At 45.0% G+C, this 20,461-nt stretch overlaps 1 protein-coding gene across 1 annotated transcript in view; it reads right to left on the bottom strand.

Moving 5' to 3' along the window:
* LOC144719991 (CAP-Gly domain-containing linker protein 4-like) overlaps positions 1 to 19,652 on the bottom strand; it is a 78,070-nt gene extending 58,418 nt beyond the window's left edge. The window contains exons 1-6 of the mRNA XM_078596387.1: positions 19,572 to 19,652; positions 15,629 to 15,794; positions 9,650 to 9,789; positions 3,919 to 4,012; positions 3,560 to 3,721; positions 1,993 to 2,111 (exon numbers count right to left, since the gene is read on the bottom strand). Of these exons, the coding sequence (XP_078452513.1) occupies positions 1,993 to 2,111; positions 3,560 to 3,721; positions 3,919 to 4,012; positions 9,650 to 9,789; positions 15,629 to 15,767 (654 nt within the window). The 5' untranslated portion in view covers positions 15,768 to 15,794; positions 19,572 to 19,652. The remainder of the gene's footprint in view (positions 1 to 1,992; positions 2,112 to 3,559; positions 3,722 to 3,918; positions 4,013 to 9,649; positions 9,790 to 15,628; positions 15,795 to 19,571) is intronic.
* Positions 19,653 to 20,461: the final 809 nt, after the last annotated feature.

Genomic DNA, 20,461 nt, shown 5'->3' with positions numbered 1-20,461 from the left:
CCCACGGCATTTACAATTCGAGTACAAGATGAGACTACCTCAAAAATAACAATACTGTGGAGGTGCATGCCTGTAATTCGGTGATTATGCAGAACAAATGTTGGCGATTCACACGTAGATGGCGCCAGTCATCGGTGGAACAAATACCTCCTGGGGGCGCCCAGCTGCCAGGAGAAGGCAATACAGACCTGTGAGTGCAAAGTTCTGGGTGTTTCCACTCACATGCTCATGCTTTCTCTGGGCATGCAGGGCATTCTAGTTTTCATCCAAACAAGATAAGGCACCTACAGTTGTACGACAAGTCTTTTTCATTTTGTAAAAGCCTGGGACCATAAACTCCATTGCCCTAGCAATATGCGACACTGAGTTGTGAAAAGAGGTGGCTTGAAGGGTAGAACATTGACGGACAAAGCTAAGTGAAGCGACAGCCTTGAGATTTGAGATGAAAACGTGTTGGTTCCAATCTTGTTCTAGTCGCAAAGTCAATGGTCATCTCAGATGAATTTGAATAATTGAAATACAGCTCTACCTTCCAAAACCTATTTCTCACAAGTGTAGGGCCAATTTGTGCATTAATTCGTAAAATATTGCCAAAATAACCGTACGCATCTTTGTGGAGCATATGAAAACTAAATAAATAAGCAGGCAATATGCTTCTTCACATAGATTTCTCTCTACATAGAATTTGTCGAGGTTGATCCCCTTAAAAATGTTCCAGCATATATCCTAATAATATCTTCTGTTATTTTCTGCCCACTCAAAGCACAAGGATTTTTCAGCATACAAAAACTGCCACAAAAAACATATTCAGCGATTGTGAGATGCAGACTTGGTATTCTTTAGTCATAGGCTTATATAACATTCATGACATTATTAGTTTCATATTTCTTGTGAATCATTGTTACAACTATAACTTTGTCATAACCACGATTTATTTTATGTATTTATTGAGAAAAGAAGTTGCCAACTTTTCACCCAGGAAACCCGGAGAGCACAGACTTAGGTTTTTCTTAACCCATAACTTAAACAACAACTACATATATTTAAGAACGCACAAGTAAAAAAAAAACATTATACAATTTATAATTTCAATAAAAATATTTTTCCTTAAAATAACGTCCATGATTCTCATCATTATCATCAGCTGTTGTATATCCACTGCTGGATGAAGTCCTCGCAATGCAATGCAATGCATCGCCCTCATTATTTTACAATCGATCTCACTGTTTAACATGTTGGCTTTTGTGACCAATAACGTCCATAATACAGTTTTGTTTTGGGTTAGATCACGTAAATATATAAAATTGTCGTTAAACCCGCCGCCACCCGACACAGCCAATTAGTAAGGTTTGTCACGTAAACAGAACATGCCAATTCGTCACTAGTACAGCACACCGGTGTGTTGGAGAGCGAAGCCACAACATTTACAATCTGAGTGCGACGTTTTGCCAGTAATTAAAACTAGCTTCATCAGGCAACAGCCAGATTTGAGGAGAAATCCTCCTGCTTCGTTCCTTAAATAGAAGGAAGGATGCATTTACGCGATCTAACCCAAAAAACCCGTATTATGCATCTCACTGTTGTACATGCAACAAACTCATCGCCCCATCTCCACGCTGGTCCACTGGTGCGCGTTCTCTCCTTTGGCAACCGTTTGGTATAAATCATCTTTGTCCATTACCCTCTTCTCACAACTGCCCTCATGCACGTACGTTCTTTAACAACCAGTATCATGCCTGTGACTTGCATTTACTTCCCGACCAGCTGCTCCTCTTTTTTTTAGAGTTTTGCCCGGCTCGCAACTCTCCTTGTTTCCATCAAACGCTCCTCGTTTCTCAACCTCTCCTTGCACCCTTCATCTTTTGTTCCATCTCGATGGTGCTAAAGGTATTAATTGGCTGGACCAAAGCGAATGACTAAACTGTGAAATAAGTCACGTGTTACATGGACAGTTTGACTGGACATAGGCAGAGATGTGCCTTCTTCACTCACCTTGAACAGAGGGTTGGCCGAATGTTCTAGAAGGCTCTTTGCAGCAGACAGACACAGGTTGGAGGCCGCGATGTGCAAGGCCGTCCCAAAGTCAAAATCACTGCAGGTTGCGTCTACCTCTGGTAGGCAAGAGACATTAAAACACAGATGACTCCTACAATAACCATCAGGGCCAATTTCAAATGGGGGGGGGGGTTCTCTTTCCCTCCACGAAAAGGTACATGTGCAAAGAAACTCATCACACTTGTGTTCACAGACTGTAGGAGCACAATTTGTGATCAAGTGAAGAAAATGTGTTTTATTTTAGCCGAATGCCTGGGCACTCAGTTAAGATTAAATGTACAATTGGGTCAATAACCAATGATACACCAGAGACAATCAAGAAAACGTTTTAGTTTCATAATCCTTAACTGACATCAAGGGTGACATTTGTCACTCAACTTAATTGCATAGTTAAAGAAATGCAATAATTTCTATTGATCTGACAAATTTCAACTGCTTTGTTCAAAAAGTCTCCCTCCTGAAAATTTCCACATTCCCATGGTGAGGGCCTGCCTTACCACAGGACAGTCACTACTCACTTCTCACAAAGTGGTTTGATATTGAATCTATTCCAGAGGGGTGACGAGCTGATTCAACTGTTGACCGAGAAAACCTTACAATTGTATGGTCCTTTCATCAGAGCCAGCCAAACAAACACTTGATTATTCTTGGAAAAGTGTTATCACAAATCAATTACATCTCCTCTTACATTGCTATGGTGCAGGGGGGAAACACTGGTCTTCTAAAAGTGGCCCATTTGTTGTCGTGACAGACATCAGCGCCGTGAGCGGGGTACATTCTCTTTCCCTTGAGATAGTTCAGGCCATAAACAGGACACTCATGCCCAGCTCAGAGCCAGACGAGGCTAGACATGTACTTTTGGAGACAGACTAGATGTTTGCACACTACTTAAAGATAACAAGGTATATTAAACATTGCAGGTAGAAATAAAATTAAATCAATTTTAATATTTCTTTTTTACATTGGTTAAGTTAATATTTGAGCAAATCATGCAGGCGTTATTGTTGGCTGACAGAAGCAATTATTGATATCCCAAAGCAAACACCAAGGAGAAGAGATTATTCTCTACGTGGGCTGAAATACATTGTGCGATGACAAAGTAGCTGCATAGCAGAATGAAAATGACTGTAAAGATGAGAAAGAATTGGAGTTTATTCATTATAAATTTGGCTTATGTAAGCAGTACAAATAAAACGTGAAAAACACACTAATTCAACTCTACTTTGCATTTTCGGACTGTAACCAGTGGGTCATTCGGCATGATGTTCCGACATTTCTCTCTACGAGCCGGGGGGAGTGAAGCGTCACAGACGTCATGTTGGACAACACGCGGCACAACCAAACACGTACATACACACATCAGGATGCTCCACGTGGTGCCTCCAACACAAGTAAGCCTTCATGGCACCCTGATGGTGGCCAAGATGGCAACAATGAAAAAACTTGTCTCCAATGCCAAGCTGATATGGGGCAGTGCATAACGCGACCACACCGGGTTCCTCACCTTTGGGCCCGGCTGCTTGAAGGACGACAGGGATGAGCTCGGGCACGTCAAAGTAGGCGGCATAGTGGAGCGCGTTCATGCCCGTCCAGCGGCTTCTCAGTGACGGGTTGGCCCCCAGCGTCAGCAGGCGTCCCGCAAATGCCGCTGCTGCTTCCGCATGGCCTATTCACGAGACAACGTATGAACGACAACAACAACAGCAGCCGCCATTTTCAACAAAGTGACGGTGGCATTACCGCAAAGCTTGTGCCAGGCTAGGTGCACTTTGAGGCCACGTGTCGCATCGAAGGCTCAACGGCAGGAGATCATAATGGTCACAGCAGGTAACATTTGAGATCGGATGAAGGAAGCAGTCTTACCAATGCCTGGTGCCCCAGCCTTGCAGGTGTAGTGGAGCAATGTCATGTCGGTGAGCTCATCTCGATCATTGGGGTGGCAGCCACGCTTCAACATCTGAACTCACACAGGAATGAGTGCAGCATCAAAGAGGGACTTCCGTCATTTATTATTCTGCTGTGGTGCAAGCACCAGTAATGAGCACTTGTTACAATTGGCATGGCACACAAAGGCAGTTTCAGAATAAGTATGATGAATGGCTTCAGCATCGAAGTGGTGATGATTCACTCACAAACTTGGGGTGTTGCTCATCCACATTGAAAGCGGTACAGCGGTGTAAATAACAAATTCCTATGGCGAGGGCCAGTTTATGCATATCACACTCGATGTTGTCTTCCAACAAAGTGGAATAAATGTTATCAATGTTGTATGGTTGATAAAATGAGCTGAACCGAACCCGAATTCCAACTTGCGGAATTTAAAATGCAAGTTGAGTGCACACACCACAGTGCTATGGTTTCACACTCATATGTTTTAATAAACAAGATACATTAAACTCTCCCAAGTCTCGAACTGCCTACATTTAACCTAATGAAGACTATGTGATGTAGGTTGTAATTATTATGTCGTACAAGAGAACAATCACATTGCTATACACATGCTCCCCAAAAAAATGAATAATACCCCAACAAGCAGGTCATTGTGTGACTACTGCAATAAACAAAATACCCCATGGTCCCCTCTGTGGCATGGTTTTGCATGACAGTCCACAAGTCAAAGGAAATCCTGAGAATAACAAAAACAATTATTGATGTGTCCAACTCACATGAGCAAAGTACAATGCTCCAACCCATCAGATGCAGAAATGCCACAATACCACATGGCTGGAACACAAAGTATTGCTTTACAAAAACTTGTATGCATTACAGTGTACATCCCTCGAGCCAGATGGTATTTTATCACAGAGCATGATGCACAATTGGAGGAAGCTGTGAGTTCAAATCCCAGTATGTTGTCGACTCAGATCATCATCCCTCCAAGATCAATAAAAATTAGTATCACTGTCAGAGACGCACATTGGGGAGATGCATCCCCAACAACAGCCATGCATATTTTTCAACACTGGTTTAGAGCCACTTATGAGGATTTGCACCGCTCCTGGCACCTTTGATTAAGGAGACACGTTGTGACTTTAGTGAGTAACCAACGATTAAGGGGGAAGACATGTGAATATATGTAGTACTGAACACTTTTTTAAACGTGGGCATTGACTGGTCAGTGGACAACAAAGGAGGCTGCAGAGCAGAACATTCTCTACTCTCGGACCGCCCTACACACAGGAGTTTAATAATTGCGGCTTTCGCAAATTCTACAGCGTGGGCGTAACAGCTGGCGGCAACCTTTCACAACAATGTCCAAGGCACACAGCGATTGCCAGAATAAATTTAGAGTAAAATCCCATGAATATATTTCCCCGAAATATTTGTTGTAATTTGTATTGTGCAATTAGTAATGATGTTTTGATAAAACGGATAACCTATGATAAATTACTCATTTCAATTTCAATATTAGTGCTCCAATATTTTTTTGCTGCTATACTTGGAGGTGGTAACCTCCATGCATTCTCATGTAACAAAAAAATATTTACCTCCTTTAACGTAAAATAATAACCAATCAATTCCACTGCCATATATACAACACTAATTTTGGCTCCCAAGAGACCACATTATTTGGAATGTTGTGGCAATCAATACGTCTCCCTGCTGAACTCAGCAATGGGATAGTGCTCATATCCACAAGTGGCTCTGAGCCATAGATAGATATGTCAAATTCCCTTGGCCAGAGCCAGTCTCCATGCCATTCTCAATGTCCTGCCGTGTCGTACACCAAGACAGCGGGACATGGAAGGGGCGGTATGGACACAGCAGGGCATTGAAGGGAGACATACCAACACAGTGGGATATGGAGGGAACTATGTGGACAAAGGAAAACTAAATGTAAAAACCAATCCACCCCATAGAAGTCTATACGGAACAGTATATTGGCATACATATGAATGCATAAATGGGCTTGGGCAAGACACATCGTTGGACAGGATAATGACCATCGGACAAGACTGGTGATGGAACAGCAGCCGAAGATGTGAATGCATCCAAGAGGACTACCACTGCAGAGATGGAGCGATGAAATCAGTTCATACGCAGGGGTGAGCTGCATGGAAAGAGCATTGGACCGCAATGGCGATGACGTGGGGAGACCTTTAGACAAAAGCAGCGAGACAATGGTGAATGATAATGATGACTATGAATGCACACAGCCATGAAGCTCTGCATGTATTAATTTACCTCCGAATAGGCCAACCTCCACCGCCTACGTCACCAGCTGCACTGCCACGTCCATTTTTAAAGACGCCAATCACAAACCTCAACCACTGCCCACGATCTGAGTATTTACGTAAGGCAGGCAGCAGTGCACTCGCCAAAAACTCTCACTCGTGATGAAATGTCAATAACCAATTGTGGCATTTATATTGCGCCTTGGTTAGCCTCTCACACTCATCTGTGTCCAACACACTAAAGGCAATAAAACGCAGTGCTTTTTTCTCATTTATTTTATTACAGCATTTAGCAAATTTCTCCACCAGCATTGGCCTACAGGAGGTGTTATTGTTCCCCCTGTGGCTATGCGGTGGATTAATAGAAAGATGAGTGCATAACTCCACCGTTGCTAATAACGAGTGGATATCAACAATTCCACAACTAGTAAAAAACGTATTTGTGGGCACCACCAAGAGACGAGAATTTACACAACAAGCTCAGGATGCACTGCCTGCATTTAAATTAACAACAGGATTCTAGTGCTCATACACTTAAGAGAGCAACAGGGAGGTATTTGTCTCCATTAGCCAATGAGCAATGGAAAAATCCACCATCCTATGATGGGCGCGAGTCTCTCCGTAGCACAACCACTGCTGACTTACCGTTAAGTGGTAAAGAAAAATCAACCCCAGGGAGAACAGATAAATAGAATTTGAATTCCAATTGAGAGTCAGCATCACGCAAATAGATTTTTATTGTATTCGGTACATGCGTTCTATAACTGTGCGGGCGTGAACTGCGTAAGAGCATATTCCGTCACCTTGCTTCCAAGGACATGTGGATAAACGCGTAGTCCGTAAATATATCTTAAGAGTATGACGTGCACATGTTGAATCACAGGTGTAAGGAAATGGATTACCTATGGTGCTAACCTTGGGGGTTATTCAAACGTGGGGTATTAATAGCGGGTCGCCGGATGCTGCGACCGTGTCCGTGCGTCATTTCCATGATGTGGGTGCGTGGGCCGTAGCAGAGCCGCTTTCGAGCTAGACTTTAAAACCCACGCAAATACATCCTTCAGTACAGTGGCGAATGTTTGGTCACCTTGTGTTCCACGGAAACTGCCGCAAACGCCAGCAATAAATGGGGTTCATACACCACACCAAGCGCTTGGAAGACCCTGCTGAATTGTTCCATCATGTTCCGTAATTTGAAACAAGAGTGCAATTTTTACGGGCTACCTTGGCCGCTCAATAGTCCTAGGAATCCATTTTGTAAATGGTCAGCGGTTTTATTCCTGGATTGGCCTGGTAATTTCGGTGGGGTACAATCAATATACATTCAAAAACGAATAATGGCCATGCTGATGTCATCGCTTCATACTGCAAAAGCCAGCAACTGGTGAATAGCATGCAGTTCATTTCCAGTCGACATTGTCTTTATAAATTATATATTCAATACTCTGTGGCATCATGCATGAAAGTAGGCTACAGACAACATTCATGAAAGTAACCATGTAAAAACTGAAATCTAAAATATGAATATTACGTACAATTAAGGTATTAAAAATGTATGACCGTCCCTCGAAAATGCAAAAGTTAAAGTATATCCCTGCATGGAGTGCTGTTCACTTCCATTGGTGGCCTTGAGTCAGTGGTGAACATTTTCCATTGCTGTGGCAGAATCTAGTCTCACCATACATCAATTACTATGTGACTTGCCAAAAAAGCAGAACTTATTTTATCGACCCACGAAGAGGATGATGGATTGCGTTCTCCCTAACCAGGATGTGCACAAGCAAACCTTCTGACTTCAAGACTAAAATGTTTTTTTGTTTCTTTTTCTCCACCAAAACTATCTGTGAATCCGTCAGGATTTGCAGACAACAGGAAGATCTGTAAATCCCCTAGCCCCTGCATATAACATGATTTACAGATAAGCGGATGATGGATGGGTTGTACTGTGTTTTTTGCGGGTGTGAAGCAAATTTACATTTCTGTTCCCGCTGTCCCCTTTCATTGCTCACGCAAACTCGCCTATCACACATCCCCACCACCCTCTCCCCCCTTGTCCTTTGTCACCATGATTCTCTTGGTCCTCTCTAACTCACCTTCTATTTACGTCACACAAAGTTTAAAGTATAGATTCTTAAGAGCCATACAATCTGTAATCCAAGGACACTGCTCTTTAAGCTCGAACCAGGATTTGACAGGTGAGGTTTAAAAGGAGATTTGATGAAAAATGTATCAATCTGTCGCATGGCTATAGTTCAACAGTGCAAAGATATGTGAGGAAAATGTAGGAAAATTAGTTTTTTAGGTTGCACTGGGTGATGCAGCGGTGTGCAAAGGTAACAATTTCAAATCTCACGTGTAGGATGACACTGCCGTTGTCCCTCCAGGGTTGCTAAAATTATAAACCGAGTATCACTTTTTGAGAAGTGAACAGTGGTAGTTGTATCATTGTACGTGGTGTTTGATGAGTTGGGTATCCACAATGAAAATGTAGCGACAGGTTCAGTGGTGAAATTTCTACAACTGGCTCAGAAGCATGCCAATGGAAATTACTTTCTACAACAGCTCGGTCATTCTTATTCTTATTTTCAGCCTGGAAACTAATGCTCGTGGGATCATAGGATCAGTAAAATCATGGAGAGGCCAGACATTGCTGACCCCATTTTGGTGTAAGGGAGGGCTCACGAGGCCTGGCTGACCTAGGGAAGCCTAGTAAATGTATGTCAGCCGTATGTTTCAACAGAAATTCTGGTCGAGACCAGTCAGTTGGTATCACAGTCGACCAACGGGACTACAAAAGCTACGAATATAACCTTCCGGACAACCACTCGCACTACCGATACCACCAGAACTTGCACTGGAACAACTGAGATCACAGGGATGACCACTGGGACCAGCGGAATTACCATTGAGATCACCAGACCTACCAAGAGGGCTACCACTAGAACCTCTTAAGACTACCACTTGGATGGCCAGGACTACCACTGCAACTACAGGGACCACCGAGACTACCACCACTGATAATTTAATGACTACAAAATTATTAGATGTTCTCTCACACGTGTGTAATTTATGTAAACACACAAATGCTCACTCGTGTATGTATGCATGCGTGAAAATGTAACACAGAAATCGCCCACAGAAGAATGTTAATTCCTGCAGCAATTGCACAGCTCTAGTCTTGATAGATGCTTTTATATTTTTATTTCAGCATGAAGGAACCAATGAGCTGTTTGGCTCTATTTCACGAGTGTCCTACGATGGTAAAGATGTTAATCAGTGCAGATTTTAAGTTACAATCACAGCACTCCTGATGACAAAGAATGTGCATTTTCGTATTTGCTCGTGTGCACAAGGTTCTCAGAAACTGTGGCCAGTGAGCAGGCGGGGGTAGAGTAGGTGGAGTAGGAGTCAAGGGTCACCTCGTTGCCGATGAGCGCCACGTGTTGCTGCACCTGCGGGACCCACTGGCGCAGTACGGCGAATAGCTGCGACACCGTCGTGCTGGGGGACAGCAGCAGCGTCTGGCACGATGGTTCCTTCGGGTCGAAGAACGCAAAATCTATGGCGAGAACAACCACACGCCGCCCACGGCCTGAGTTTAGACGTGCCGTTGTTAAAGTGGCGGGGCCAGATTGACAATGCAGCAGTTGCCGAGGGCCCCCTAGTGGAGGGTCTAAATCGAAGCATGGGTGGGTGTTGCGGCTGCAATGGGATCCCCTAACTTAAAGGGGCCCCCACAGTTTGACTGTTGCAGAGGTGCTCGCGAAGATTAATGTGGTGTCAACGCTTTTCCCTAAATGCTGGTCGAGATCCTTATGGAAAGCCTGCAGTCAGATTGTGTCTCTACACAGTGAGGCAGCGCTCTTTGCCATCAGTGGCCCCGAGCCACCAGAAGAACGTCTATGTTCCGATAGTAGGGGCCAGTCTAGCCATAAAACAAATACGGTTGAAATCCCTCTAGTACCGTAGTTGTTTTTTAGACTGGCCCCTGCTATGAAAATGTGGAATTTCCATTGCAGGATTTGGATCGCCAATGGTAAGGGAGGACAGCTCCATAGTCATTTGAGGAATGAAGCACCTCGAATTGACTCCTGACACTTGAATTAAATTAATGTATGATTCAATCAAAAACTACAATATACTGTTAAGTATATTATGCAACAGTCACAAATGCAATGCTGTCCTTACCTAAATGGGTGGCTGGGTTACTCAGGGAGCTCGTGTTCATGTCAGAGCACTGAGCCAGTGCCACTGAAATCCTGCATCTAAATCCTTGGCCTCCCACCAGGGATAAAATCAGGTTCCCAACTACAGCAGGTGTGATGGTCTCAGCTCTATAACAAATTACTGTTAAATAAAAACAGCACGCACTTCAACTGACAGGAACAGTGATTTAGTGGTTCACACACGATGCTTTGAACCTGGAGACCTGAGATCGAGTCCCACCAACAGCTAACATTCATTACACGGTTCTGGGTCCCCCTTTCACGAACTTCAAACCCCTCCATGGCCGTCAAAAGGCATAGACAAACTATCCAGCACTGGATTGACAAAGGGCTGTAAATAAGTTTAATTATTACTTACGGTTTGCCAATTTCTAAAGCCTAATTATGAAGCTCTCTGCTGTGCAAACAATTCTCATCTTAACGGCGGAGCACGTGGGTGGTTAGTAGGGAAATAAAGATACTACATAAAGTACCAGGGAATGAAACGCCACTTCAAGTCCTTCCTCAACGTGAGGCAGTGCCCATCTCCATCAGTGGCCCAGAGCCACCATAAATTGCCGAAAGAAGAATCATAATGCCTGCAGCTCTAATGTTCACATATTTTTTGTTTTACTTTTTATTTATTTCAGCAGAAAGAACCTAATGATCTGAAATGCTCTCATTTCATGTGCATTCTGACAAGCCAGACACTTGTTTACACATACGTAGACTACAAGATAAAAGACTGCACATGAATGCAACTGCAAGTTTACGAGGATTGTATGTCCAAATATGCAGGGGCATCACTCTGCCAGAACCGACGACGCGTACTGAGGTTCAGTACTGCGCGGAGTGACACTCAGTACTGCCGACTCCGCACAATGTGAGCACGCAAATGCCACTTGAGCTGCACGGGAGAATCTCCACTCACAAGACAGCTGACGACCACACCTCACCAAAAATAGCCGGGTGGAGGGTGGCTGGCAGCTGTCGGTGAGTGGAAAGTTGAGTCAACTCTGCAGCAGACGCAAACTTTTGGATCACCTCTCACCAAACATCGACAGAGGTGGCAACAAAAATTCCATCGCCAGCTCTGCATAACCTTTACGTTTTAGCGCATTGCAAGCATAAGCACCACAGTGAGAGGATGCAATAGCAAGCTTGAACACACATACAATGAGTGGGAATGACAGAGTTGGGTACTTGTGTACACAAAAACCACACTTAATACAGAACTGGATCAAGAGTAGAAGGCTGGGACCTCCTGAAAAAAAATTCTGAGACTTGTAGGGGCTTTGTTGCATAAATAATGGATTGTTGTAAATTATTATCTTTCCAGGTGTTGCTGTCTGGTTAGTGTGCGCATTTCACAATTGGAAGTTTGCCATTTCAGCCCCAGAATGCAGTGGATATCCCACGGAGAATATGGCCCCCTTGCTGGTAGAATTTCCACCACTTGCTCAGGATCAATTACGGAGATAAGCGCAAACCAAATATCATTTGGGTACAAGGATTAGATATATATTTTGTATTTTTTTTTAAGTTATGCATTTTTACTATATCTACCTTAAAAGTTCCACTAAACATACAGTCACAACCAATCAAAACACAAAAAATATTTTTTAGTACTGAAAGTTCAATTTCGATTTAAAGCTTTCGTGACTGCAGGGATTCATCTTCTTGGTTCTTTCGGTAAAATCACGTAAAAGGGAAATAATAAAATACAATTTTGACATAATAAAATAAAATTCTCACGACGTTTCGGCCACAACGCAAGCAGCCGTTCTCAGGTGAAGAACAGGGCTGTCGAAAAGATAGCATCTGAATGAGGGTACTGAAAGTTGGTTGTCCCGCACCTTTCCATTACCTCCTTTCGGCCAGACTTCACAGCCGTTGCAGTCAATACCCGACCTACACGACAAACTCTTAAAAGTTTACCGCCATCTGTGTTTACGTCCATTTAACAATAATGCACACGATGTATTTTTACATCTTTCCTGCCATCAATCAACGTCTGTGTGTCTAAGTGGGAAGTTGTGGCATACCAGTATGTACATATTGATTCACCTACCTGACAATTCAAGATATTTACACAATTCGAAGGTCAGGATTTAAGAACTGATTCTCTTTATTTAACATTATGGTTAATTTAGCAGCTATATCGTGGCTGCAGTGGAAATGTGAATCAATCACATTATGCATCTACGAATAAAAAATAATAACTCTATACATGCATGATTTAGTGCATTTATCGTGAGTGGAAGAATACATTTTATTGGAATAATTCATGCATCTTGACATCCCTCCTTGTTTGTGCACTATGATATGGACACAGCGACCTGGGTTCAAATCCTGTCCGTGTACATGAATGAAGTGGTATTTGAACCTGTCCTGGTCCTCCCCTAGGTTGCCTCAGCCTTAACGAATATCTGACAATGTGATCAATATTGAACACTAGGAAAATGAATGCAAATGACCATGGTGCTCACCGCACTACCCGATTGTGTACTGCACCAAAATGTGCTCACAGAACACAGCACTTGTCCCAAAAATGCCATAAGGCTAAGTGCAATGCTTGTATATTTGCATTCGTGTTATAAAAAATATATTAAATAATACGTATGGACCTTCCACAGAACACTCAGGAGAGACAAGCTCCAGTAGTTTCTACAACCGGTGCAGTTCCTGATATGACAAATGATCACCAAGACATTTTCAACTTTGCTGAAACCTGCATGTAGTCCAAGCAGTTGAAATAATGCCAATGTGGCACCTTGCATGCATCCATTTATAAATTACTAAGTAAGTCATCGCTGCTCCTTGCATTTCCAAGTGTCAAGCTATGGATCATCCTTCACGTTAACTATGCAACTTTTCCTCGACCAATTTGAAGACCAGGAAAAATAAAACCCACGAGCCCCTTCATGCATGCAGATAGTTTGGGGCAATAAGAATTGTTCTTTTTCCCTCAAGAAGTCACAATAATATTCTCCAAGTCAGCAAACATAACCCAGGGAGAAACTCATATAACCATTCTCCTCCCTTGGGAGCCTAACGGTAGCACACGACCCCTGTCTCATTATGTAAAAGATTTATCTTTGTGGTCACATCTTAAAACACGAACACCATAGGGAGGGAAATAATTAGAGAAACTATTTGTAATACCGACAGATATTTAATTTAACAAAAAATTACGCAGAACATATCCGCCCAGGCGACGCTGTGTTTCGTGGGCTCCAATCACAATCAGAAACTTGCGGATTCAAATCACAGTCAGGGATCGACTCTGGGGATCAACTAATCACTTTGTAAGAAGTCAAGCCAGAAATTTGACCACTTCCACGATAGTGTGGAATTTCTCCTCGCTCAGGGTTGCCAAATGAGATGAGCACCGTCCCTCTTGCTGGTGTGAGTGGAAAGACACCTTGATTAAAACCACGTACGAGAAAGGCCTATGCACGTAGGTTGATTGTTAGCATCAGCAGCACACATCAAAAAGCAGTCAGGTTAAAATTAGAAACGGTTTCCGAGTGGCGGTAATCAACCAAGCGACAGGTGAAGAGTACGTTAACCTTCAGAGCTTATTCACAAACACACTGAGCCAACCGCAAGGTCATTTTAAAAAATAGACTGGTAAGCATGCAACCATGTTGGGAAGAGCTAGCAGAGTACCATTGAGCCTTTGACAGGGTCAAAAAATATGTATATCAACAAGCAAGAAACCAGCCCAATAAAGGAGCTTTTGCTTTCCTAAACAAATGTTGTATAATGTAAAAAGAAAACACGCGGTAATTGAAAGGGTTATTTATTTATTGTTGGGGAGCATGTTTGCTAAAGTATGTCATCTAAAGAGTGGCACGTGCAGTTACCATTGAGGGCAGTATGAAAAATCTAAGCATGTAACAATTCATATATTAAAAGTGATTCTTACACCAAGGACTGAATAGTGCATATGGAAATAAGTGAATTTCACATTATGCACATTACATACAAAATGTATGCTTGTGTACTTTTATGTTAAAGAATAGGACGGGACAAATGAAACATAACATATTGGATGGGCAATATAAATGTATGTATGTTGAACTTCTTTCGCACCGTACATAGGTGCGGGAAGGATACAATTGCAAACAAGCCAAAAACGTATCATTGATGTCTAAATTGAATCATGACTCTAAATTGTGGGGGGTCAGAGGCTGAATATTGAACGTGCCTGATAAACACTGCAATTAATGTTCTGATTCACAGTACCTACTGTCATTTTGATCATAATACTACCAATGAAATTATTTCAAGCATAAAGTACAAAGGTTCCTCATCCATATACTGATTAAATTCCAAAACACTTCACCTTGAATCTTTGGGTGATTGCAGGTGATGGAGACATTGCCAAGTTTTTTGTCAAAAATTCTACAAAAAGGAACATTTGTGAAAATGTGAATCAGACCTAAAGAATCTCTGGACTAAAATTACTGGAGATCATCTCCGATGGTGGTTCCTAAGGCAGTGGTAAAAATTCTGCGTTCTTATTGTAAGCGCAACTCATTGCACACTCTTGAATTCTCACTAGGTGTTACAAGTTTGATCAACCATGGATGGATGATGGTATGAGTCAAACACCAACTTTCCATTAAATTACAATTGTATACAGTATAATCATGCAAAACATGTGAAGATGCTTTACAGACATTGTGAGTACTATCAGGATAGGTGAGGAGTTACAATCGTTTTCGGAAAATTGAGATATAAAACCATCATTGTAGGCAATCAATTATGTGCAGCGGAAATAAAGGTAGGTCTTGATTGAGCAAGGTCTTAAAACGTGAAAATAGGTTTTTTTTCCCCTTTTTTTTCTGGCAACAGAAAAAACCTATTCTCATATTTTGGTACTGGCAAAGGGGGTCCCATGGTGTCTTAAACAGTGTCGGCAATATAGATAACACGCCTGAGAGAGAATTCCAGACAACAAAGGTAGCAAACATATTAGTCAATCGAGGGCTCTGTCCACAGTCCTACCGATAAGATATTTCCGTAGATCTAAAACTAGTGGGCCTGTCAGCAAGCCTTCACTCGTCTGTTGGCCTTAGTGCCTACACTAAGCCTGGCAAAGCACCGTGGTGACCCTCGTCACCCCTCTGGGAAATGGTAGTCGCTGCGTGTGGGCTCTGGGAGGCTTAGTCAGAACCTGCTTACCGCTGCCGGGAGGCATGGGGGCGGCTGCCACAGCGTGCACCCTGGACACGATGCCCTCAGTGCTGTCGATGGATGACTTGTAATCCAGCATGCCGAACTCCACCTCCAAGGCCGGCTCCACATCCTCCTCTCTGGTCATGTTTGCTGCGGCTGTTTAACTGGTACACTTTAAAAAGAAAGACCACAAAGATACGTACGTGACTCACGGGGCTAACAATGTTCCTGCCATCGTAATAAGTGAGCACTGCTGAGCTACTGGATCACAATTTGAGATTTCCACCGCAGGGTAAACCAAGTTTTCACGCTGGGAAAGGTAAAAATGCATTCATCACTGTGCAGCAGAACCAATTATAAATATCTGGTTTTGAACATAAATTTGTGAACGACAGCTCTGAGTGCTTAGGCATCTGAAACATTTACTTACACAGCTGAAAAGGGAAATGAGTGGTGGTTCGTGCACTGATAGATGAACCTGGCAAACTAAGTTTGATTACCGGCCAAAGTTAATGTCAGTGATGCATATCTGAACCAGTCCTGGCAATCCCCTTCACCAACTCGTACAGACCAGCATGGAAAACTATAGTCCAACAATCCCTGCGACCAACACAGTGCAGCAGGGGGGTCTTCATCCACAAGTGGACTGATAATTATTGATATGATTGTAAAGTTATTTTTTTCAATAAAAACCTCGTCAGACTATGTTGGTCGTTAGAGTTCTATGACCATACTTCACCGTGCTGGTCAGTACATATTTTGAAGGAGGGAGCACAGGCAATCCAACCGAGTTGGCCAGGTTCATTGCAGTGCGCTAACCACTGTACCACCGCTCCACCATTGTTTTTTACAGTAGGGCTTCTGTAAGTTAAACAGCAAGGGTAAGCAAATACCAGTGTAGGAGCAACTAGAAGTTAGGTGACATCTCCCATGAAACGAAGACCAGTTGTTGGAGTGTCACATTGAGTGGATATGCTTGAGATTTAAATTTCCAAAAGCAGGCAGCTTTAGAGATTAAGTAACAAATTTGCTGCAATCCTTGGCAGAGGGCCGCTATTTACAACCATTGCTATTTTGGCTTCCGCGCTGATAGAATATTGGAGCAATTTTTTTACGGCCAACTTTCCATGCAGCCAAACACAAATGCATGGGACGAAGTTTAAATTTCACAACGAGTATATTGCCTTCCTCGGTGATAGCTGCTTGCAAATATTATTCTCAATTCTACATCACAACTGCAAATCTATTAGAAATTGTCTTTGCCTACTACAATTCAATAAAACAATTTAGCGTTATATTACTTAATAAGAGATTACAAAAACACGCTGATTGCACAGCTTTAAAAAAAAGTCCACCGACTCGTTCAAAGTGTCTTTATTGTGCATTCATTTTTAAGGTAAACGATTATTTGATTAATTATTTAGCATTTTGCACAACATTTTTACTGGCTTATCATCACTAATTTTATACCAAAACTTTCATTATGCACCATTCTTAAAAGTGGACACATCTCTCAAGGTCCTTCAGTTACATTCGTTTGTCAATCCACTGCGGTACGAATGCCTCTCCACACCGTGTCGGTCATGGGGTTTGTTGGACCATATTTCACCACGCCGGTTGATTCAAGGTTCGTGAAGGGAAGATTGAGGGGAGGGAAGGAGAGACAAGACCGGTTCAGCCCGTTGCGGTGGTGCAGTGGTTGTTAGCACATTGCCTTCTGAACCTGATGGCCTGAGTTTGATTTTTAGCAACACCTAACATCATCAACAAGTGAAGTGCCGGGGCGATAAAGGACGAAAGTAACATACACATAAAAAAAAACTAATTGGGCATCCGGCCGAGCAGCAGAGTGCCTCACATCTGACAGGTTGGGAGTTGAAGTTCCCGTCAGGAATTAGTTCTGGCAAAGTCGACCCCATGACGTGTATTTTATCAGCAACATATTCAAAGTGTAGCATAAACATAAAACGTCAGTGTTCAACACTCAAATATGCTGTGAGCAGTGTTCATCTCTGTCAGCGTTGGAGCCTTGAGTTGTGAATTGCGTTACAAACCCGGTGACCTAAGTTTGAGTGATGTCTGAACCGGTCCCCCCTCCCCTTCACCAGCACACACTGACCAGCGTGATGAAGTATAGTCAAACGATTCCGCACGTCCGATACAGCGAGGGGCCTTCGTCCAGCGGTGGATTTGACACACGACTGCTGCAAGTTTAACCTTTGCCGGCGGTGCAAAAGTTTCACATTACTATGGCAGGCTTAGCGCAAAAAGTGCATTAGATTACTCAACTACGGCATAAATGTAGTCAAATTCTAGAAGATATTGATTAAATCGTTGCACACAATTCAAAGGACGCGCAATTACAAACCCCGAGGATACAAACATAATAAAAGCGAACATCTGAACAATACAAATTGTCACACATTTGGAAAATTAAAGACAAGTCACAGTAGAGCGATTGTGACCATTGCGACCCAAACTACAAACCACTTTTTAAGTCTGCGCTCCTTCCACATAGGAGTGAGGAAATAGCAAAACTACACCCAAACCTCCCGGCTTAGCAAGAACCTGGACACCGCTACCATCATACACACAGGCGGAGAGTACAAATAAAAATCCCTTTGCCCAACTCATCCTCGCACCACGACGACTCCCGCTCGCAACCCAACACACGCGACGCAGAACCCCGGACAGCGACCCACGGTCCGCGCGGCCTCCCCATTGGTCGGCGCATCGCGACGCGTGTCCTCGAACTCGGGCCACGTGGGACGCTTCGTGGCCACGGGGTGACGCTCCGTGGGTGGTCAGGGGTGACGCACGTGGCCACGTGGGACGCTCCTGGCCACGGGTGACGCTCCTGGCCACGGGTGACGCTCCGTGGTCAGGGGTGACGCCGTGGCCACGGGTGACGCCGTGGCCACGGTTGACGCTCCGTGGTCAGGGGTGACGCCGTGGCCACGGGTGACGCCGTGGCCACGGGTGACGCTCCGTGGTCAGGGGTGACGCCGTGGCCACGGGTGACGCCGTGGCCACGGGTTACGCACGTGGCCACGGGTGACGCTCCTGGCCACGGGTGACGCTCCGTGGCCACGGGTGACGCCGTGGTCAGGGGTGACGCTCCTGGCCACGGGTGACGCCGTGGTCAGGGGTGACGCTCCTGGCCGCGGGTGACGCCGTGGTCACGGGTGACGCACGTGGTCAGGGGTGACGCTCCTGGCCACGGGGTGACACACGTGGCCACGGGTGACGCTTCGTGGCCACGGTGGCTGAGATGTTAACTCCCTCGCCTGGTATGCAAGAGGTTCGTGGGTTCGACCCCCACCCTGACGCCGGCTGTATGACGAGTTTGCGTGTCTCTCTCCCCGTGGTCGCGTGGACTTTTCTCCGGGTCCTCTCCCCCCACCTCCCTCCGCCACATTCACAATCAACATCACGCGTTGAGAGCATTTGCCTTGCTATGCATTTACACGCGAGGAAGGGCCACTTCATTGAGCTGTCATTTGTGATGGACAGGTCGCCTCTGAACGAAAGCTGTGATATCGCTCAGTGGACCTTACCTGGTCAAATACAAACGAGTGCGCGGCGTTCACGCAGCCAACGCCGCCGCTTCTTCTTCGTCTCCTTCTCCTCTCTACTTCTCGTCAACACGGCTGACGAGACAGTTAAAGACCGCGCGGCGACAACGACACTTGCACACGGCCAAGGTGGTCAAGGCAAGTTATAACAAGCGCGTTGAGAGGGAGCCGCGGGAGTGGGGCCCCCATGGCAACGGCGGCGAACGACGGGTACTCGGCGCGGGAACGGCGAGGTGACCTCGCGGCGACGTCACTCGGCTAAGCCCACGTGGCCCCGCCGCGTGTGAGGACGCCGCCACCACCACCACCGCCGCCTCCGCAGCAATCAACCACCGCGAACCAGGGTCGAGAGATACACGGCGCGAGCAACTTACGCGTCTTGCGGTGGCGCGTTCGTGCTCGCTCGCCTGCTGTGTTGTGTTGGTACGCGCAGCGCGTCTCAGCACCCCCCTCCCCCTCTCTTACCCCCCCCCTCTCTTACCCCCCCCCCTTCTTGCCCTCACCCCGCCCCCTTACTCTCACCCCCCTCTCTCTTACCCCCCCCTCTCTCTTACCCCCCCCTCTCTCTTACCCCCCCCTCTCTCTTACCCCCCCCCCTCTCTCTCTTACCCCCCCCCCTCTCTCTCTTACCCCCCCTCTCTTACCCCCCCCCCTCTCTTACTCCCCCCCTCTCTTACTCCCCCCCCCCCACTCTTATCCCCCCCCCCTTACTCTCACCCCCCTTACTCTCACCCCCCCTTACCCTCACCCCACCCCTCTTACTCCCCCTCTTACCCCCCCCCTCTCTTACCCTCCCCCCTCTCTCTTACCCTCGGCCACCCCGCCCCCTTACCCTGACCCTCCCCCCTTACACTCGCCCCCCCCCCCTTTACCTTCGGCCACCCCTTACCCTCGGTCACCCCGCCCCCTTAGGGGGCGTACATAAATGACGTCACGCACCTAGGGGGGGGGGTCAGGCATTTGTGACGATGTGTGACGAGGGGGGAGGGGTTTAAGAAATGTGACGTCACATCAACATGCGCAACTTTAAATAAATATAGACAACACGTTCTACTTAATTAAATAGACGTTTTAATAACTGTTTTATCCTACAACAGCAGAGTGCAGCGCCACATTAAATACGCACTACAATGACAATAGTTTAAAGCGATTTGAAGCATTTTTTTATTTTCAAAATGGAAATATGGTCTTGGGGGGAGGGGGCAGAGCTTTGTGACGTCATATTTGAGGGGGGGTCTGACTTTTTGTGACGCCGTGTAACAAG

The sequence above is a fragment of the Lampetra planeri genome, chromosome 7, assembly GCF_965212315.1.
Source record: "Lampetra planeri chromosome 7, kcLamPlan1.2.h2, whole genome shotgun sequence".
NCBI classification, from domain to species: Eukaryota; Metazoa; Chordata; class Hyperoartia; order Petromyzontiformes; family Petromyzontidae; genus Lampetra; species Lampetra planeri.
This window is presented reverse-complemented; position numbering and strand designations above follow the sequence as displayed.